We start from the raw sequence: 22,660 nt of genomic DNA on the forward strand, positions 1-22,660 counted from the left end.
GTAGCTCCACCCTTGAGCAAGCAGGTTCCAGGCTGGGGGAAGGGAGGCCACAGGCTACAGAGTAAGATGCCATCTCAAACAATAAAAAACAAAGAAGAAAACCTCACCCACCCCTATAACAGTAAAACGTAAATAGGTAAATCAAACAAGCAGGAGAGCAGAGCAGGAGAGGAGAGCTGGATCTGTGGTTAGAGCATTGGCTGCTCTCCTCCAGGTCCCAAGTTCGACTCCCAGCTCCTACACGGTGCCTCACAATCATCTGTAACTCCAGTTCCAGGGGATCTAATGCCCTCTTCTGGCCTCTCAGGCACTGCACTCACGGGACACACAGACATGTGCAGGCAAAAGACCCATATACATAAAATAGAGATAAAGGAGAATAATTAAAGATAAGTAAATCTTCATAGCCAGAGAAGTGGAAGTGCCTGCTTAGCACTCGGGAGCAGTGGCTGCTGTTGCTCTTCTGGCAGACATCACCTTACAGAGTAGGCAGGGAGAGACTGGAGCTTAAACGAAAGCCATTGCTGAGCCAGTGGTGTAGAGAGCAGTTAGGATTTCTTGCTTTTATCAAAGCCTGAGTCTAACTGATGCTGTTTAACTTAGCCAAGCCTATCTGTGTGTTCTGATAGGCTCCTAATCAGTTTCCTTCTGGGTGAGGATACCTGTGTTATAATTGCCAGGAGTAAATGTGCATAGGTAGCTGCCAGTAGTCTTGAGTGTGTCTCAGGTTTGTGTCATCAGAGCCAGCTGAAGGACTGCTAAAACACACGTGTGCCCAACCCCAGCACACCTCATTCTCGGTCTCCAGGGCGTGGTGGTAAACTGCACTTTTCAGGAGTTGCTGATGCTGTCAGTATGACTGACTACTTTGAGTACTGGCTGTTGTGTACCATGTGCTGTGTGAGGAAGAAGTTAGTTGACTTATGAGCCTTTCTCTTAAGAGATCTAAGTTTCTGCAGGTGGCACATGAGGATTTCAAAAGGACAGAGCAGAGGGAACTGGCCACTGGCTGGGAACCAGGAAGCTTTTGCTGAACTGTTACAGGCTCTCAGTGTCTCAGTCTTGTGAGCTGACTGACTGAGGCTCACTAGGTAGGAAGATACTTCTGTTACAGTGTGGAGATGGGTATGGTGGCCTATACTTGTGGTCCTAGCACTGGGGAAGTTGAGGTTGGATGGTAACTCTGAGATCAAGCCAACCCTTGCTACACAGCCTGTAGCAGGCTAGTTGAGTTACATTATGAGACTCCGTCTTTAAAACAAAACAACTTGTGAGCTGGTAAGAGCCAGCATTACTGTACAGCTGCTATTTTCAACTACATTATTTCAAAGAAAAAGATGAAATAGGAATGGATGTTACAGGTGCCTCAGTGGGTAAGAATGAGTCACTCGGAGGTGGTGGGAATTTGATTGATTGAGAGGAAGGCTTGGAAAATAATTGAGCTTTGATTATATTGAACTTTCAGTACTAGAGGCAGGTGTTTGGACTTTACTTAGTGACCAGGCCCTGTTGAGGACTGGAGGAGAGTGGGGTAGGAAGGGAATGTGCAGTGAAGAGGTAAGAGTGGAGCATGGTGGTCTGTGGGAGGCTGGAGCCTAGGATATGGGTCTAGCTTGGCAGCATAGCTGGGTCCCATTTCTTAGGGGGAAGTGGAGAGGTGACATTCCACCTTTATTACTGTCTTTTTCTAGTACCTCTTAGGGGTTTTCCCTGAACTGTGTGAACCACTGATGATCTATTACATGACTATTAGCAGGCCACTGGACAAGAGTGATTGTTTCTTACTTTAAATCTCCTAGACAAACAGGGAAGGCAGGACATGGATTAGCTCGGTTTTGATGCAGCTAGTGAGGATTTTTATAGTTGGATGTTTTTCCCCCTTGGGAAGGTAAGGTTTGAAGGGCTGGGGTGCAGCTCAGTGGTAGAGCATGGCTTTAGCATGTGCCAGGCCAGTCTTCAGCACCAACAAATCCACAAGCACACCCCACTTATTACAGGTTTCTAGCTTTTTTTCACATGATTCCTATTGAACAACTGCCAGACCACACTTAGGCTTTTAGCCAAGATAGGTTCTCATATTTTGAGGTTCACACAGCCTCTTAAAAAACATGATAAATGCCCTTCAAAACAGAAAAAATTGTAAATGTCATGCACTAAGGAATTAGTCTGCGTTTTTCTCAGTTCTTAATTATTTTGTTTTACTGTTCTTTCTTTTTTGGCTCAAATTCACTGCACATAATTCTTTAATGAAACAGTATAGAAAAATTTAAAGCAAATTCTGAATTCTACAGATAAAAAGCAACCCAGTCTTGACCAGTAAATGAAGGAAGTTAAATTTGCTCTTTGTGTGTGTGTGTGTGTGTGTGTGTGTGTGTGTGCGTGCACGTGCACGCTAGGAGTTGAACGTAGGGTTCTGTGCATGCTAAGTAGGTAGGACCTTTACCACTGTGCTGAATCTGCCTGCAATGTGATTCTTAAACTTTTGTAAAAACCACATGGTCATTTATTCTGTTTGGAGCTCCTTTGTGTGTATTCTTTAAAATTGCTGCTTTCATGAAACAGCAAGTTAAAATCATGATATCTTCTTGAATTTTAGGTACTTACACTGTGAAATTTTATGATGGAGTAGTTCAAACTGTCAAACATATTCATGTCAAAGCTTTTTCCAAAGATCAGGTGAGAAATGTGGTTTGTGCTTTTGTGTTCTGAACTATGCTAACACTTGTACTTATGTTTCTCAAATAAAGACATTACATGTGTTTCTGATGACAAGTCTTTATTTCCTCCATCTTGACAGTTTCACCAGAAAGTTTTCAGAAGTTGTAAATGTCTGTGTTTCTTTGTCCATTCCCTCTTCACAGATTTCTCTTCTTTACAAATGCTGAGCACAGCCCCCATTGTTTGTTCCTCTCATTTCTTCTCAAGTGTCTTGAATGCTTCCCCTTTCCCTTCTTCCTGCACCCTCACACAACACAGGGAGCGCACAGGGGTTGAGAACTAGAGCACACTTTTCCCTTGTCTGGTGGTGTCTCTGACATGACTTAGACCATGGCTTGGGAGCTCACAGCTTAGCTTGTCTTTGCTGTGCACTTGGCAACCATAGCAGCTACCTGTGCCTGCTTTGAAGTCAAGTGTCCTGATGACCCATTCTCCCTGCCTGAGCATAGAGCCCAAGGTCTGCTCCTGGAAATAAAGCCCCAGAGCTCTGAGCCCTCTTGAAATACTTTATGATTTCCTCCCTTTCTCTTGCCTCCTCATGTTTTAATCCAACAAAGTCTGTACCAAGTATCTTTGGGGCTCTTTTAAGTTCCGGTAGTTTCTGCTGGTTGAGCTTACGCACGCAGGTTTTAGTTCTGAGTCCCTCAGTGGTCCCTCCCCTTAGGGAGGAGGTTGACCGGATTGGGATGCTCTGCCCTGTTGGTCTTTCCCTGGGATGGTCAAGTGCTTTACAAGTGCTTTACAGCAGTTTCTGTATAGATGTCGAGGGCAGGAGAACTTGCCAGGAGCCTCAGGAGTGGCTTTGCCTTTGCTGCTTTTCTCTAAAAAACATTGAGAAAATGGTAAAATTTTGCCAAGATAATTGTTGCTTTCTTTCTCTTTACCTGCTTTCTGCGCACCTGAGAAGCTTCACCTGTGCTTTTTAACATTTTTGTTAACTTGTGGAATGAGTTGGTACTGGTGAAAGAACTGACGTATGAACTAGATGGAATTGGTGGATAGGACAGGTCCCGAGACTCCTCAGTGCCTGATAGCAAAAGTCCAACTTTTAAAATGAAGTGTATTTTCTGACAGTCTCACTCTGGCCTAGGCTATTCTCTAACTCAGAGCGATCCCCTGCTTCACCCCCCAAGTGCTGGGACTGTAGGTGTGAGCCATGCACCCCATCGACTTTAACTGTACTCAGTAAATTAAATTCCCTTCCCAGTTCTCAGCTGCTTCTGAGTGTCTCATCTTACCTCAGTCCCAGAAGACCACCAAGACAGACTGATAGTTCTCAGATGCACACAAGCATACACATGCACATACATCGCTACCTGCCAAGAGTGTGTAGGCTTTTGACTCAAGATGACTGTCTAAAAGTTTTTCATACAGTATTGGAACAGGCCAAACTTTCACTTTAGAACTATGTTACTCTAAATGTTTTGGTAATTACACTTGAGTTACATTTCATTTTCTGAGCTTATAAGAAGAAAGTTGCTTCTTTTAGAAGATCTGGAAAATACTCAAAGCAGAAGGAAAGCAAGACAGCCCCCTTGAGACAAAGGGTTCCTGCTGGTTTGTCTCTGACACTTTGTGTCTGTCTTGCTGGTTTTTTGTTGTTATAAACTTGTGTGTGTTATTCTCAAAATTGGAGTCAAGTGCATGCTACTGTCTATAGCTTACTCTTTTGTCTTAACAATGTAACCTCCCCTGAAGTTCCTTTGTCCTATGAAGTTGCAGCTTTCTGGTAGCTCTGCAGTGCTCTATAGTATGCATGGACCTTATGAGGCTGGCTTCCACGTGCAAAGCAGGGTATTTGTACCCAGCTGGGAGGTCTGATTATCCTGGTAGCAAACTCCGTTTCTGGGAATTCATTTTAGTTCAGAAGTAGGAACTTTCAAGTCCTTTGATCTTCACTGACACCACCTCCATTCAGAAGAGAGTGCAGCTGCTGGTTTGTCTCTCTCTTTAGAATAATATTGGGACTTTAAGAAAAGTCTCACTGTTTATAATTTTTTCCCTGTGGGACAAATTTTGCTTTGACTGCCAAACAGTTAAACATTCCTTTCCTGTTTCAGGGATGTCAATGAGCCTAGGTGTGTGCAGGATTCCATAGGGGAGCATATTGTGGGATAGATCCCCGCTCTTCTCTGGAAATTTTGGAGGAGTGACTCATTCATAAATAAACTTAATTGTAGCCTTAGAAATTTTAACTTTCAGAATGGCCTTACTAGGAGACACTTACACTAGGGCGCAAGATTTCAAGGCGAATTTTAAAGCCAATTTAGAAGCAGTACTGCTTTTCAATGGAGAAAACACCCAACAGCTCAGGAACCCAGTAGGTAGCTTGCTGGGGTGAGCACAGCTATTAACAGGACAAGAAGCTAAGACTTTTGGTCTGGTCTGGGCATTGTGAACAGTGTTCCTGTTAAGCTTCCTGCTTCTCTGAAAATCCCTGGCTAAGAAAGGTAGAGTTAGAAACGCTGCTTCCAGTCACGGATCTTGGCTAGTTGGCATCCCTAACTAGTCTCGTGTGGCTCATCCTAGTAAGGGGGACTGCAGAGTCACACAAGGATTGAGAGTAGCAGTTGTGTTTAAACGCAGAGCCGGTTCTCAAAGCTCAGGTACTCTCCTGGTCCTGTGCATCATGTGACCTGGCCTATGTCCTCTTAGTGTCTTCATTGTCTCCATAAATGTGCAAGCAATCTCCTGATTGTGTATTTGCAAGTAATCACAAAGTGTTTCATCGCTATTTTGCTCATTTTAGAATATTGTGGGTAATGCTAGGCCTAAAGAAACAGACCACAAAAGTCTTTCATCGTCTCCTGAGAAACGAGAGAAATTTAAAGAACAGAGAAAAGTCACGGTCAATGTGAAGAAAGACAAAGTGGAAAAAGCCTTAAGGACAGAAAAGCGGCCCAAGCAACCTGACAAAGAGGGAAAGCTGATCTGCTCAGAAAAAGGCAAAGTGTCAGAGAAAAGCCTTCCTAAGAACGAGAAGGAAGATAAGGAGAACATTTCCGAGAACGAGCGGGAGTACTCTGGGGATGCCCAGGTGGAAAAGAAGTCTGAGAAGGACCTTGTGAAGAGTCCACAAGAGAACCTGAAGGAGCCAAAAAGAAAACGAGGCAGACCCCCTTCCATAACTCCTACGGGTGAGTCTCCCAGGCGGGCTCTGCAGTGCGTGATGGCAGTGTTCTTCTGTGGCCTTTGTGATTCTTTATTCCTTCTGTACTTCAATCCTTCATGTTTGTGAGTGACTTGTGAGCTGAAAACAAACGGTGCTTGTGGAGCTGAATTTCAGTGAGGTGTGTGTCCAGGTAGATGTGTTGGGGAGTGTGGCCGTGACTGAGCTGGGGTGGAAACATGCGGGAGCTAAGGCCTTCTCCTGGTGCCTGCTCACATGCCCTCAGTCTGAGGAAATAACATGCTCATGGGCAGACATGAAAGAGGAGAGGAGAAGACAGGAAGCTGAGGGTACAGGGGCGAGAGGTACAGCGTGGTAGGGCACACACTGATCCTGGGTTCAGGCCTTAGTGCCAACACACACACACACACACACACACACACACACACACACACACACAAACTGTGTCTATGAGGGAGGCAGAGTAAAACAAGACAAAGCCTAGAGCTAGGGAGGCAAAGGTGCATTTTGAGCTCTTAGTAGGCATTGTAGCTCACACCTGTAACACTGACACTTGGGAAGCGGAACCAGGAGGGTCGTTAGGTCAAGATGAGCCTGGGCTTTGTAAGGACACCTGTCTCAAAAAGACAGAGCTTTTTTTTTTTTTAAGATTTATTTATTTTATTTTTATTTATATGAGTACACTGTAACTGTCTTCAGATGCACCAGAAGAGGGCATTGGACCCCATTACAGATGGTTGTGAGCCACCATGTGGTTGCTGGGAATTGAACTCAGGACCTCTGGAAAAGCAGTCAGTGTTCTTAACCGCTGAGCCATCTCTCCAGCCCAACATTGAGTTTTTAAAAGATGTTTATTGATGCTGAAGTTTCAGTTTAAATAAAAAAATAATTTGGTTAATTAAACTGGTAAGAGTTAAGGATCCAGTATGGATGTAGGAAATAATATGCAGTTATTTAAAGGCAGTCTAAAACACTGAGGTAGGGGAATGCAGTGAGTTCAAGGCTAGTCTGGGCTATGGAGTGAGTAGCAGATTAGCCTGTACTAGAATAAAATATTGACTCAAAAAGAAAAAAAAAGAAAGGCAGTATAAGTTTGGAATTCTTCTAGAATAACCAAGAATGAAACAAATTTTGATTTCTTGGTAAGCTGAACACTCACACTTCAGGTGATTTGGAGGCATGCAAAGCCCCCCTGCCCCCACCAGATGGAACCACCTATAGCTGAGTGCACCTGTGGTCTTTCCCTGTATGAACATTAGACAAGTATGGACCTCTTCCCATTTCCAAGTAGCACCTATAAGTTATTGTCCTGGGAGCTGAGCCTGTGACCTTGCACACAATAAACAGATGCTTTACCAGTCAGCGACATCTCTAGCTCACAGTCTTTTTTTTTTTTTTTCATGAAAGTTTTAACAGTTTCAGTAGATAATTCAAAATGTAAAATTTGATATAGAATATATTTTGTGAAAACTAGAATAAGAGCCAACTCACTGATCCCTAGTAAGAAAGTCTACATTAGGTTACGTCATTCAGGAGTACCTTTCTTAAAGCTGAGTTCTAATTTTATAGGAAATCAGGTAATAGCCTGCTTTATCGTCAGATGAAATATGATCCTTCCCTCTTAAACAAATAAAAACAACAGCAGAAAAGGCCAGGTAAAGAGCTTGTTGTATATGCCTTATAACCTGAGTGTGGCTATCCAGTATCCCCATAAGGGCCAGGTACTATAGTTCTTGTCTGCAGTCCTAGATTATGGGTCCCAGGAGATTCGTTGGAAGCATGTGGGCCAGCCATCTTGTCATATACAACAAGGAAGACAAGAGACCCTCTCTTAAGGGATAGGACAGGGACCTGCAACCCGGATTATCTTCTGACCTTGACTCTTGGTCAGTGATATGCAGGCACTTGCATTCACTCAGCCACTTAGACTCAAGCTCAAGAAAACATGTATTTCACACGCACACGCATGCACAAATAAAACAAAGTAAAAGCCCCCCACACACACACACCCTTACCCCTGGCTTTTCAATACAGGGTTTCTCTGTGTGGTTCTGGCTATCCTAGAACTCACTCTGTAGACCAGTCTGGCCTCCAACTTAAGGATCCTCCTGCTTTTACCTCAGTGTTGGAATTAAAGGTCTGTACCATCATACCCATCTCTCTTTCTTTTTTATTTCTTATTTTCTTTTGTTAATTGGCAGTGCTAGTCAAACCCAGGTCCTTCTGTATGATGAGCAAGTGCTGTGTCTGCCACTGAGCTCCCCCTGCATCTCTCTCCTTGTATATAGTCTTTATATTGACTACATGGTGAAAGGTTTTTAGATGGATTGGTTTAAATAAAATATATTCTCAAACTTAGTTTCATTTTTTAAAAATTTCTTAATATGATTGCTTAAAAATGTAGTTACATGTGGCTTACATTTGATGTTCTCATTGTATTTCTGTCCGACAGCATTGTCCTTAAATTTAGTTGCTGTCAAAAAAAAAAAAGAAAGAAAGAAAGAAAGAAAGAAAGAAAGAAAGAAAAAGAAAGAAAAGGGAGAATGTAGTTGCTGCTTTGATTGGCTTGTGAGAAAGAATTAAACAGCAATGCCCAAGGCCTGCATGAGCCCTGATCAACTGCCGTGCATTGAGAATAGTACTAGCTATGCAGTGTTCTGAGGGAAACTGAGAAATACCCTGTGTCTTCCAGACAAAGAATGGAGAACAAATTGGGACAGTCTAGAGGTTTAAACATCCCAGGTAGTACGCCATCTTCAGACAGCGTGAGTGTGAGGCCGACTCCCTCTGCTGCAATGGAACCCAGAGGTTGCTCACAGCAGGCCAGTGCTTCACAGCCGCTCTATATCCCTAGACTCCAGACAACTGGGAAAGGGTAGCTGTGCAAGAAGAAAAAAGGTGGGAAGTGCGGACTTGTCTGCAGCTCAGTTTAGCTCTTCCTGCTGTAGCTGGGAGCCTTTGGAGTGTGTACTGAGGTATATATGTTTCCCAGGTGACAGATTCTTCCATGGACCCATCCACAGCTTCACACCTTCCTGCATTCATTTATTGCTTTTGTAAGGATGCGATTTCATACCAGATAGACACATTTACTAGAGAGGGAAATCTCCTGTTACTGGACTTGGGCATGTAAGGACAGGCTGAGCTTGTGCTTCCTGCCTTCTGTCAGCACCAGTGTGGAGATGCTGGGCTCCCAGTGAGGTGTTCTGGGGAGTTAGGGAAATACTCAGCTGCTCTGTAGGTACCTGTTTATGTGTGCTATCAAAAGGAAAAGGAGGCTTGTGTGGTGCTGCATATGGAGTTCAGGCACCCTTAGGAAACCAAGGAGGATGAGTTTGTTTACCAGGGGAGCCCTGAGCTCCTAGATTGCACAGATCTGATTGGAGCAGAATCTGAGCTATGTAGATTGTATGTAGATTGTTTATGTTTATGTTTAACCTGGAATATGTGTGACCCAAGTTCCCGCCACTCAATATAGAATAATGTTGATATGTTGGGATGGTTGAATATAGCAAGAGCCAAGAATGGGGCTTTTCTCCTCAGAGCCTGCTCTGTCTCTCTTTCCACCTCTGCCACGGCCACACTGGAGCTGCAGATCGTACATGGATCTCTTCTCGTTCCTTTGGTTTATTCCCTGCCCTCTGTTTCCCATTCCAGTCCTCTTCTCTCTTCTTTTGCCCTCCTCAGATCCGAGTCCCACCTTCCTGCTGGGGCTCTCTAATCTTTCTTCTGTCTCTTTGGATTTCCATCTTTCAGGTTTGAGGAGAGCGTCTTATGCTTTAGGCTAAAAGTAGAGAATGAAGCACTATCCAGTCTTAGCACCTGCTGAGTTAGTGAATCCATGGCAGTGCCTGAGACTTGTGTTGGCTTTCATGTAGATCTTCTAAACAAAGCAAAACAAAATAAACCACCTAGAACCAGTGACAGCTGACTTAGCACGTAGACACTGAAAACAGGAACCAAGCCCTAATCCTTGACACACATTTTAAGAATGAGCCTGCGTGGTGCGTTTTCTAAGTACTGGGTAGGTGAGGGTTTGTTCAGTTTTAGTTCTTTTCTTTTTCTGGACTGGTCAGCTGGCTTTGAAAAGATTTGATGCTTAAAATGGCTGAAGGAGTCAGATAAGGTGGAGCAGGCCTGTGATGCCCGCACTGAGAGGTCAGGGTCATCTTTGGCTACATAGCTACAGTTGCAGGCTACCTTGACTGTGTGTGAGAGCCTGTTCCTTTCTGGTTCCTCTCCCCAGGATCTCAGGACTCTTACTTGGGAATAACTGTCTAACCCCAGCACTCGGGGAGCTGGAGGCAAGAGGATCAGGAGTGGAAAGTCATCCCTTGATATATATGTAGTTTGAGATCAGTTTGGGCTTTTTACTACACTAATTTTTTCTTCTCCAAATAAAGCATTACAAGGGCATGATCAGCAGTGCATGCCTGCAATCTCATCTACTCCAGAAACTGAGGCAGGAGGTTTACAGATCCCAGATCCTTTTAGCAAGAAGACACTGTCCTTCCCCTGTCCCGTCAAGAGACTTTTATGCCGCCCACACATGTTTTTAAGAGGTTGTGTCCGAGTGTGGTATTTTAAAGTGAAGGTTTAGAGGCTCTGGGTCTTAGGCAAGGCCACAAAAGATAGAGGCAGGCGGTCTGCAGAGCATCATCCTCTTTCCAGGAAGCAGCTTCTTACTCATTCCATTATCTTGTCTTACCTTAAGGATGACTGTTGCTTCTCAAGGTTTAGTAATGTATCTGATATCTATGAGGTGTCTTCTCTCTTTCTTTTTGTATATAAAACGCACAATTAGACACAAGGAAATTATATATTTTTGTGTGCTTTGTATATATTACAGCTGTGGATTCAAACTCTCAAACTTTGCAACCAATAACATTGGAATTGAGAAGACGGAAAATATCAAAACGAAGTGACACCCCATTAAAGCGTCCCAGACTCGACAAAAATTCACGTGAGTCCCTAGTTTATGAATATGTGGCTAGAATTTGATAAATTACTTGAGTCAGCTCCTGTGTCTGTCTGTCCCTGTTTTTTTTTTTTTTGTGTGTGTGTGTGTGTGTCCCTGTTTCTTATGAGTACTAATGGCTGTCTTTGAATACATGAGCTAATGTGAGTGGAATGTGATTGAGATAGTAGTTTTTAAACGCTAAAAGCAACAGGACCGAGTTTGTGGTGGGCTCAGTGATAGCATATCTACTTCCTTAAAGTATATTAGATTTAGGTTCCTTCAGAAATATATAGCCTACTATACTAAGGATGGATTTCATGTGGTGAGAAAAACTTCAGCCAGCCATGGTAGCACACACCTTCAACCCTAGCACTAGGGGGGCAGAGGGAGGCTGATCTCTGTGAGTTTAAGGACAGCCAGGTCTACACAGAGAGACCCTGTCTGAAAAAACAAAGAGAATATTAGAAATACTATTTTTTTTACTAGAAAACAAGCATGTTGACCCCAAAAAGGAATTATGATGTTTTTAAAATAAAGCTCTCATAAGCCATGTTTGACTTTAGGAGTTAGTACACAGTCTTTCATTTTGGAAACTTTGGCACATGCCGCCAGGCGTGGTGGCACACGCCTTTAATCCCAGAATTTGGGAGGCAGAGGCAGGTGGATTTCTGAGTTCGAGGCCAAGCCTGGTCTACAGAGTGAGTTCCAGGACAGCCAGGGCTACACAGAGAAACCCTGTCTCGAAAAACCAAAAAAAAAAAAAAGAAAGAAAGAAAAGATTGGTTCATGCCTCAGCATGTCTTCTCAGTCTGTAAACTCTTGACATTTGTTTGTAAGCTCTCTCTAGCCCAGACTATGAATTTTTTAAGGTAAAATTCCTTCCTAGTAGAGGTTTTGCTTTCACTGTAAGCTAGGAAAGGAAATCAGTCAGAAATTCCACAAGTCTCTATAGGAAAGCCCTTGTAGGAGTGACCAGCTCAGAAGCCCACATAGGCAGAAGTCTTTCTTCCTGTTGGTCTCCGAGACAACACAACTCTATTAATGGTTTACAGCCCAAGAACAGTCAAAAAAACGCTCTGAAAATAGTGACAAAGACTTATCCAGGAGACGGTCCTCCAGGCTGTCTACTAATGGGACCCGTGAGATCCTAGATCCTGACTCGATTGTACCTGATTTGGTTCATACGGTTGATACAAACCCTCTACCGGACAAGTCACCCAGTGCCAAGGGTTCTGCTGAAGGTAAGTCAGTGTCTGTTTTGGAATTATTTGGCCAGCCTAGTGCCTGTCTACTAAGCTCTAGTCTAGATCCTTCTGCATTGGCTTCTTTGTTAGATTGGGTTGAAGGTGTGTGTGTGTGTGTTACGTTGTTATTTATATTGCATGTATTTTGTGTGTAGGGCTGGAAAGAGCTCAGTGGCACTTGCTGTTCTTTCAGAAGAACCAGATGCAGTTCCTAGCACCCAAGTTAGGTGGCCCACAAATACCAGTAACTCCTGTCTAAGGGGATCTGTCATGGCCTCTTTGGACACTGCATACATGTAGTGTACAGATGAACTTGCAGGTAGAACACACATGCACAGCTGGATATGGTTGTGCACACTTTTAATCTTAGTACTGGAGAGGCAAGCATATCTTTATGGTTTCCAGGCCAGCCAAGGCTACAAACAAACAAACCCCACTAAACTCCATCCACACTAAAGCTGAATCTGATAATAACTTGTAAAGATATATATGTGTAGGTCTGTGTGCACGCAGCTACTCAGAGTCCAGACGAGCTTGCCTGGAGCAGAAGCTCTGGGTAGCTGGGAACTGTGCAGTGTGAGTGCTGGGAACTGAACTTAGGTCCTCTCCAGCAGCAGTCTGCATGTGCTCTTAACTCCAGAACCATCTCTCCAGTCCACCTTAGATTATTTTGAAATCCAAGTATTGAAGGCGCTGCTGCAGTGCTTGATGCCATCTTGTCCGTCCTGATGGAGGAGATGTGTCTGTGGTTGTCTTTGCTTATTGTTCCATGCTGGGTGTTAGACTGCAGGCACGTGGTGTGGGGAGCCCCGCTTCTCTCTCTGCCTATTTGATGTTGCCTTGCTCCATCAGCATGTTTGCTGACCTTTCACTTTAATCCGATCCTTTGAGGAACTTATAGCCCTGGCTGTATGGGTGCAAGGCCTTTTCTTTTCTTTTCTTTTCTTTTCTTTTCTTTTCTTTTCTTAAGTACCATTTTGTCGAGTGTGGTCGCACACACCTTTAGTCCCAGCACTCGGGAGGCAGAGGCAGGCAGATTTCTGAGTTTGAGACCAGCCTGGTCTACAAAGTGAGTCCAGGACAGCCAGGGCTATACAGAGAAATCCTGTCTCGAAAAACCAAATCAAACAAAACAAAACAAACAACATTTTGTTTAATGTTTTTGCACGTGTGTATGCATGCATGCATGCACATGTGCCACCGTACATATGGCCAGAAGATGACTGTGGGGCTCTGTTGAGAGGGTACTGACTGGAGTTTAACGACAGGTTCTCTCACTTAGAAGCATCTTGCCACCCCTTTTTAAAAAAAATGTTTGGTTTTTGGTGGTTTGTTAATTTGTTTGTTTTGAGTCAGGATCTCACTTTGTAGCTCAAGTTCGCCTGAAACTCACTGTGTAGACGGGTGAGCTTTGTACTAACAGGGGCCACCTGCCTCCCTCTGCCTCTCCAGTGCTGGAATTAAAGACCACGGGGCTTAGTCCTCTGTGCTTCTGCTTTCCTTCCTTCCTTCCTCCCTTCCTCCCTCCTTCCCTCCCTGTGACTCTTTCTTTTGTTCATTCATTCTTTTTTTTTCTTTAGATTTATTTATTTATTATATGTAAGTACACTGTAGCTGTCTTCAGACACTCCAGAAGAGGGCGTCAGATCTCATTACGGATGGTTGTGAGCCACCCTGTGGTTGCTGGGATTTGAACTTGGGACCTTAGGAAGAGCAGTCAGTACTCTTAACTGCTGAGCCATCTCACCAGCCCCAGTTCATTCATTCTTTTTAATGTGTCTGTATGTATCTGTTCCAGTATCTGCAGAAGGGGATCAGATGCCCTGGATTTGCAGTTACAGGTAGTTTGTGACCCACTTCACGTGGGAAGTGCTTTTGAGTCTTCTGCACAGGTGGCAAACAGTCTGTCATTTGAGCCATCCATCCTTCCAGCCCACTGAAATGTGCTCTTACATGTTATCTTCTAAGGCGTTCTCTGGCTTTCTTGTCTGTTTTGGAACTCTTGACTTCCAGATTGCATACATATTTGTTTCCCAAGCATTCTTTCTTTATTTCTTCCTCTAGGTCAGTTGAAGTCTCCATTGGAAGCTGGCCAGGTCTCTTCTGCATTAACTTGCCACCCCATTGGGGATGGCCTGGGGGCTGCAGACTTGGAGTTGAATTGCAAGTCAATGGGAGAAAACACGATGAAAACAGAACCTGCTTCTCCTCTTGCTGAGGTGCAGGAAGTTTCAGCTGTTGAAGGTGTGTATGTACAATTAACTCAGTCAAGCTTTATGTATGTGCTTTGCAAGTTTTTTAAGTGTGTTTTCAATCTTTTTCTGTTTTAATAATACTTAAAGGCCTCCACAACTGTACTCCCCACATTGAGAGGCAGAAGTAGAAACATCTTAATAAGTTTGAGGCCAGCCTCATTTCCAGGGTATCACAGTGAGGCTCTGTCAAAAAAAACAAAACAAAACAACCCCCCCACCCCCCCAGAAAACCCTGATTTCGTGTGTGTGTGTGTGTGTGTGTGTGTGTGTGTGTGTGTGAAAAGAGAGAGACAGAGACAGACTCTCAATATGATGGTTGCTCTGGCTGTCCTGGAACCAACTCTGTAGATCAGGATAACCCTGAACTCACAGAGCTCTGCCTGCCTCTGCTTTCCCAGTGGTAAGACTAATGCTGTGCTCCATTCATTTCTGATTTTGTTACATATTCCCTTTTGGTATTTTGGCTATGGAGTTACCAGTTTTATCGATCACTTAAAAGAAGTAACCTGTTTTGTTTCTCTTGTTTTGATTTTAAACAATTTCTCTTAACTTTCTAGAACTTTATAGTTGCTTTAACAGTCATCTTTTTTTCTGTGTATGTGTTGTGTTGCCCATCTATTCATTTAATGGGGAGATGTTATGTGCAAGCTCCAGACTTTATTCTAAACCATCTTATTTGTGAATGTTCTGCATGTAACATGGAACAAAGAACAGACTCATGTGGGGCCTTGACCTGTAGCTGTAACCTACATAGTCTTGGTGGCTGGTTGTCTGCTATAAAGCGAACAGAAAGGTCCTTGTCACTAGAGTTTTAGTAGTAAGTGTTGCACTGGTAAGTTAACTAGATCTGTTTAGTATAACACCTAGAAGAGTTCTATCCTTCAAACTTAAGGGGTTTTGCATTTTGTTTTTTTAAATGCTTTTTGTTTGTTGAGACAGGGCCTACTATCCCTAAACAATTTTTCTGTCTTAGTCTATATGTACTGGGATTGCAGGCATAATCTTCCATGCCTTGTTCTGTTTCTTGAATAGAGAGTCATGGATGTATAATCATTTTTCTTTGGGAAGTTGTGTCTGTCCAACAGAATGGATAATCAAAATGTGGAGTCCAGAAACCCTTATTGAATAAGCCATGTGTACCCGCTGTGGAGGAACTGAACTCAGAACTCACTTCCTGAGCCCTTCCTGTGTGCCAGAGGCTATTCAGTTTAGAGATTTGTGGGCTTAGTGTTTAGGCAGGGTTGGAAGAAGGACCTGGGAAGGTGGGTGCCAGGCAGACTTTTGGAGGTGGGGTGAAGCACTGTGTAGCCCAGGAGACTCTCAGATATGTGTTTTCTGACTTAGTTTGCAGGCTTCCTAAATGGGTTAAAGCTGAGCAGGGAAGTTGCTCTCAGTCTCAGCCATTTGCTTTGAGGAATCTGTGGAGTTCTTGACTTTCAAGTTAATCTAACTTCACAGTAGACAAAGAAGCAACTGAGCCAAAATTATTGCTTATCAGTTTGTTCCCATATCCTGCCCTCCTTCCCGCTGCATTCTCCCTGCTGCTGCTGAACTGCTGAGGACACCATGGGAAAGAAGAGAGCAGAGTGCTGCCTTTCGGAGCTTGGTACAGTGAGGGGCAGGGCCACCTCCTCCCAGGCACTTATCACAGTAGTGCCTTCACTCCTAGAAGGGGCAGCGTGCAGTCAGTGATTAGGACTGGGGAAGAAGGTCACCTTTGTAATTCTGTAGCTAAAAAGGAGAGATATGTCATCCTTGAAGCAAAATAATATTTCTGGGGTTTGTTTTGGAACAAGGGGTTTGTGGGAATACAAAAAGATGATACAGAAAGATTGCTGGTAAGAAGGCTGCTAAAGACACTTGAGCCAGGAATGCCTTATATAAGTAGGCAGGAAATGGGCTGGGTTGTCAGCAAAACAGCCACAGAGAGCAGGAGCGGCTCCGCCACTGGGCAGTGACTGTTTTCCAGGCTGCTGCCACAGCCTTAGTGGTTTTTTTTTGGTTTTTTTTTTTTTTTTTTTTTTTTTTTTTTTTTTTTTTTTTTTGGTTTTTTGAGACAGGGTTTCTCTGTATAGCCCTGGCTGTCCTGGAACTCACTTTGTAGACCAGGCTGGCCTCGAACTCAGAAATCTGCCTGCCTCTGCCTCCCCACTGCTGGGATTAAAGGCGTGGGCTACCACGCCTGGCACCTTGGTGTTTCTAAACCTAGGTGGAGTCATGCCCCTAGAAATGAGAAAGCAGCTGTTGGAGGCAACACTTCAAGTTCAGAAAGGACTCACCAGCAGGGGCAGCACTGCCATCTTGTGGAATAGATGGTCAGTGCTCTCATTTACTTTGTGTGTATGTAGAAATCTATATTCTGGGCAAGAGCCAGGCAGTGTTCACTGGAACCAGATGCCTGGAGGTCAGGGGACAACCTTGTGAGTAATTTCTTTCTTTCTACCTTTTATGTATGTTTTGGAAATCAAAATCACATTGTCAGGTGTACACAGCAAGTGCCATTACCAAGCAAGCCATCTTGTTGGACTTCTAGGTATTTTTTATGAGCATAGACAGTTGTGTATACATGTGTTCATATGTGTGTATTATCTTTTTTCTAATGCTAAGGACTGAACCACAGATTACTCCTACTGAGCGCACACTCTGCTACTGAGCTATGCCTTTTTCTTTTTCTTTTTCTTGTATGGTGGTAGATCGAACCAGGGCTTTGTACAAGCCAAGCAAGGGTGCACCACCGAGTTAGCACCCTCGGCCCTGTGTACTTTTTTTTTTTTTTTTTTTTTTTTTTGAGATTTATTTATTTATTATATGAGTACACTGCAGCTGTCTTTAGACACACACTAGAAGAGGGTATCAGATCCCGTTACGGATTGTGATTGCTGGGTCCAGGTTGACTAAGCCAGTCTGAACTGAGTTTTCATTTTCTGGTCACTACCTGCATAGACACTTGCAGAGTCCCCCTGAGTCAAATTCAGGGTTTCATGCATGCTAGGTAACCATTCTACTACTCAGGTGCATCCCCAGTCCTAATTCATACTAAAAAGATAAAACGGGACTGGAGAGGTGGCTCAGAGTACTCACTGTTCTTGCAGAGGTGCTGGATTCCATTCCTAGCATCGACATGGTGGTTCCCAATCATTTGTAACTGTAACTCCAGTAACAAAGGATCCAACCCCCTTTCCTGGCCTCTTTGGGGCATGAACACGGTACACATGAGTCATGGAGTATACACACACACACAAACACGTTTTAAAGCCAGGCATGGAGGCACATGCCTTTGATCTCTGTACTTAGAAGGCAGAAGCAGGTGTGTTTGAGGTCAGCCTGGTGTACATAGCAAGATTTGGGACAGCTTGGACTACATAAAGATTCCCCGAATCCTCCCAAAAACCTTTTATTGTCCCAATAAAAACAGCTCCTAAAATGAGGGTAGTGATTGCTGCTTCCACACACTAGGAGTTTTGTGATTTATTTTGGATTTCACGGTTTTAGAAGTATATAGACAAAACCGAGGGCTTTACAGGGAAATCTGTCCCCGAGCCTGGACTCTCAGGAATGAATTGGAGAACCAGTTCACATTTGGTTGATAATTACATGTGTGCATAAGTGTTGCCTGCACGATTCATGTGTATTATGGTCATGCCTGGTATGTCTTTCATGTATTCATCTCCGACTTTGTGCACAGTTATCTTTAACTCTTCAGCTCTTTGGAATTGATGGCATTTGTCACTTTTATAGGCAAGAAAGTGAAGAACCAGATTGATTTCTGCAGCTTAGATGTGTCTCTAAAGAGTTGACCTGGTGTGACTATCTAGTGAGGATTAAAGGTGGCCTGGGGGATGGGAATGACACATTTCTCTCTTCTGATTAATCCCAGAAAAGCTGCTCATTAGCACAAAATAATCCTGTAGAGTAATACTAGTCCATATTTACTGTGCCCTTAAATGCTAGGCAGCTTTCTCAAAGGCTCTTGACTTATAATTTATTCAGTTCTTGTAACTCAGTGATGCTAATGCCTTTATTACCTCACTCTGCACATGTGCGAACTGAGGCCAGGGAGTAAGCTGGGACCCAGGGTTTGAAACAGACCATCCAGCTGTGAAGCCCACCCACCGCTACAGAGCCTCTGTTGCTTGCTTATGTAGCTGACTAGTGTGTGTGCAGGTGTGCAGTTTCCTTTGTTCTGAAAAAGGGTCTCCTGAATCCCAGACTGACCTTGAATTCCAGAGGTTGCTGAGACTAACTGGTTTTCTTTTTTTTTTTTTGGTTTTTTTGGTTTTTGTGTTGTGGTTTTGAGTTTCCTGAGTGCTGGGATTAAGGGCGTGTGCCACCACACCCTGCGAGACTAACTTTGAATTTCTAATTCTCCTGCCTTTACATCCTAGTACTAGGTTACAAGTGTGCAACACCTCAGATTTTGCAGTGCTGAAGCCAAAGTCACTCTACCAACCAAGTCACCACATGAGCCTCTTGATTTTATGTTTAATTCCCAGAACTCATGTGATGGCTCACAATTGTCTGTAACTCCAGATCCAAAGTACATAACACAGGTCTCAAGCTTGCATGCGATATACAAACATACATGCAAGCAAAACAACCAAACATATAAAATTAAATAATAAAAAACTACATAAATGAGAAGTCTTTGTGGTTCAACCTAAGATCCAAGAGGAGGAAATTTCAGAGACCCTGGGATGTACTTGTAGGTAATAAGTCTTTTTGATTTGTGTGTTCTTGTTTTTGTTTTGAGTCAAGACTGCGTCTCAAGACCATGTTGGTCCTGCTCACAGAGATCCACCTGTCACTGTTACCAAGGCTGGTGCTGCTGTTTTAATTTTTTTTTTTTTAATGTAGATTTTTAGTGTTGGGTTTGACGGCTCCTGTCTGGAACGGCAGCACTCTGGAGGCTAAAGCAGGGTTACACGGTGCTTGGCTCAGAAGCCGCTTGGACTACATAGTGAGCTGAGATTCCCTCCACTGGTGTCCTCTGGGGTCTGTGTCTGAACAGTGTGGATCCCATCTCACTTAAGGTCACCTTCCCTCTTACCTGCTGCTATTTAAACCCTTTCCTCCCCAACTTGTTTCTTGGTCATGATGTTTGTGCAGGAATAGAAACCCTGACTAAGACACTTAGTTTGACTTTAAGATTTAAACTTTTTTTAAAAAATGGTACTTGCAGAAATATTCATGATATTTACCAGAGAAAGCATGTGACCTATTTCTAATTGAGAGTGTGTCATTGCATTAAGGGAAACTTTACATCGTCCCAGATGGTCCCTTAAGGATGGTCTGTAGAGTTAGAGGGTAAAAGATAATTAGCTTCTCTTACTGGGTTGAGGGAACTGTGAGTGGAGACCTTTAATGAACAGTATTTTCCTTCTTTGAAGAAAATATTTATCTATCTATTTTTATATTTTTGGGTATTCTGCCTGCATGTTTATCTGTGCATCACATGAATGCAGTATCTTAAGGCATCCAGAAGAGGGTGTCAGATCCCCTGAGACTGGAGTGACTGGTGTGTGAGCCACCATGTGGGTGCTGAGAATTGTACTGAGTCTTCTGCAAGTGTAACTTAGTCTGGCCTTGAACTTGAGACCCTCTTGGTTCTGCCTCCTGAGTTCTGAAGCATATGAAGATCTTGTGGTGCGTTACCCCATCATGTGGCATTACAGTCTGCTGCCCTCTGCTTATTTGACATTGGAGGTTTGCTCATTGACATTGAGGTTGCTAATTGAGTCCTCTGGGTTCTCACACTCTCCTGCCCGCCTACTTGGTTGCTTTGTGTGTGTGTGTATGTTTGTTTGTTTGTTTGTTTTTTAATCAGTACACATGACATTTCAAAGCTTAGTAAACTCAAAGCTCTGTATAAATGCTATTGTAAAGCCCCTTAGGTTTCATAAGGAGATCTCTGGCTTTGTCCACACAGGCTGGTAAAGACTGGTGGTGAATCTGAGTCTGGTCCAGCTCACGGGCCATTAGGGCTGGCTTGCCATCTTGTTTTCTGCCCCAAGGTCCACGGTGCCTGTAGATTTAGGCTGTTGCAGATTAGTGTGTCGCTGTCCTCTTCCTCACACAGAATCACGGTTGTTTCCCGAGAGTTGGCTTTGCCTCTCCAGGCGGCGCTTTGGGAGGAAGCATCGTGGCTTGATGTCTCGGGCAACGGGAGCCTGCCATTCTGCCACTCTCTCTGGTTGTGTGCTCACACACAGCCCATAATAGCACAAACCCAGAGCTCCTCACGGTCATGTTTGTTTGTTTGTTTTACAGTTCCAAATACTTTGCAAAAAGCGGATGACTCTGTGATGTTGAATGTGCCAGCTGTGGACCTAGATCACAAGTTTCGATGCAAGGTTCTGGACTGTTTGAAATTTTTCCGCAAGGCTAAATTGCTGCACTATCATATGAAGTATTTCCATGGGATGGAGAAGTCACCAGAGCCAGAGGAGGGCCCAGGGAAGACGCATGTACAGACTCGGGGCTCTGCGGTGCCTGACAAGGCCAGCCAGGAGAGCCTAACCAGGAAGCGGGTCTCTGCCAGTTCCCCCAGTGAGTATCTTGGCTCTGTGGAATGTCCTAGGAGGGCCCTGGCATTTCTTAGGTGGAATGCTGCAGTAGGGTTGAGTAGTGACATTGGAGGACTGAAGCTCTCCTGGAAGAAGCAAGCTCGACCTCTCTCTGTTCATGTGGCAGTGAGGGGGTTACTGCTGAAGGCTGTGGCATTCCTGCGAAGAGTAGGAGCTATAAAGTCACCAGAAGTTGGCCCCAGAACAGATGGGTGCCTCTTGGACCCATGTCCCATCCTGTTCCTGACAGGAGGACAAAAGCTAACTAAAAAGCATGCTTAATTCTGTCTGTTCCTGGGTGCAGGTGTGACCCCCCTCTAATCCTTTATTGCAACCCAAGCTGCCTTGTACAGAAACCACAGTGCACCCACACAGCCACACAGTCTTCCTTTCTGTCCTAGCAGGGAAACAGCCCACCCTTCTTTTGAGCTTGCTCTAAAACTAAAGAAGTTGAAAACTTGGTTTCCAAGGGTTTTTCAGAATGATTAATACCTTTGCAATAAATGACTTTGTTTTTTGAGACAGAGTCTTATTTATTCCAGGCTGGTCTTGAACTCCAAATCCTTCAATCTCTGCCTCCAAAGTGCTGGGATTACAGGAGCATACTGCTATAGCCCTCAAATTTCCAATAAACTCTACAGTCTTCTAAAGTTATTTGCATCTGAGATTGTAATATCACTACATAGTTTTGTTTGTTTTGGTTAGATGTTTTATACTAAAATGTGTATGTACTGAGCTAGGAGGATGGCTTAGTGGGTAAAACTCTTACTGTGCACAGGAGAACTACAGTTTGGATCCCCAGCACCAATGTGAAAATGCGAGGTGCAGTGGTTGTATCTCCAGGGCATATAAGATGACAATTCGTGGGACAGTGGGGCAGAACCATGGGATCTAAGATCTCTGGCGCAGTGAGAAGGTAGTCTTTAGTTGTGTTAGGAAGACTCCGAGTATCAGGGCCACGTTTGGTCATGAGTGCTGTAGTTACCAAGAATCTGAAACGTGTGTAGTACACTGTGTTTGAGTAGCCACAGTTTTAAAAACGAGAAAATAAATAGTGCTTTTAATAGTATATCCAAAATAGTCTTGTAGCACCTTGTGGCAATTTTGTTGATAACAAACCATGTATACAACCATAGTGTTAAAAAATTATGTTGTCTGGTGACATTGCAGCCATCGTAGTGTGTGCAAGCACAATCTGTGACGTCTGGACGGTAAAATCACCTAACCATGAGTTTCTCAGAACATACCCCGTGTAGTTGACATATAACTTAACCATTTTCGTGTGTGTTCTACATAAAAATCATGTCCTCTCTATTTTATATACTTTTCCTAGAAGTCAATCTTTAAAAACCATAATGTGTTTTCTGCTTAATAGTCACAAGTCAGTACAAGCTAGCTTTGCACTTTAGGTGCCCAGTAACTGTGAGCAAGTGGCTAATGGTATTCAGTTTATTGGCCTGTGTGGATCTACTTCCCTTCAGCTGGTTTTGTACTTGAGGAGAATAGCAGCTGAGTTAGAATGAGCAGCTCAAGGGAGACCAGGTGTGGGGCCACTAGGAAGAGAGGAGCTTTGTGAGCCACAGTGGGGGCTGCTCGCCATTCAACTGCCTCTACCTCAGCCTTCCGTAAGCCCCAGCAGTAGACTAAGTAGACTAAGGACCAGAATCCTGCGCCTGCTCTTATGAAACAGAGATCACCACAGGGAAAGTTTCTTATTAAGCAGATGATCAGAATTCTGGAGTCAGAATTGCTCCAGGCTAAAGTAGATCAGCCTGTTCACTTTGCAGGAA

At 43.8% G+C, this 22,660-nt stretch overlaps 1 protein-coding gene across 1 annotated transcript in view; it reads left to right on the forward strand.

Moving 5' to 3' along the window:
- Phf20 (PHD finger protein 20) overlaps window positions 1-22,660 on the forward strand; it is a 103,790-nt gene that overhangs the window by 62,134 nt on the left and 18,996 nt on the right. Inside the window, exons 5-10 of the mRNA XM_021155008.2 lie at window positions 2,597-2,676; window positions 5,468-5,855; window positions 10,698-10,811; window positions 11,861-12,049; window positions 14,117-14,296; window positions 20,575-20,853. Coding sequence (XP_021010667.1) covers window positions 2,597-2,676; window positions 5,468-5,855; window positions 10,698-10,811; window positions 11,861-12,049; window positions 14,117-14,296; window positions 20,575-20,853 — 1,230 coding nt within the window. The remainder of the gene's footprint in view (window positions 1-2,596; window positions 2,677-5,467; window positions 5,856-10,697; window positions 10,812-11,860; window positions 12,050-14,116; window positions 14,297-20,574; window positions 20,854-22,660) is intronic.

The sequence above is a fragment of the Mus caroli genome, chromosome 2 (assembly GCF_900094665.2).
Source record: "Mus caroli chromosome 2, CAROLI_EIJ_v1.1, whole genome shotgun sequence".
NCBI lineage: Eukaryota > Metazoa > Chordata > Mammalia > Rodentia > Muridae > Mus > Mus caroli.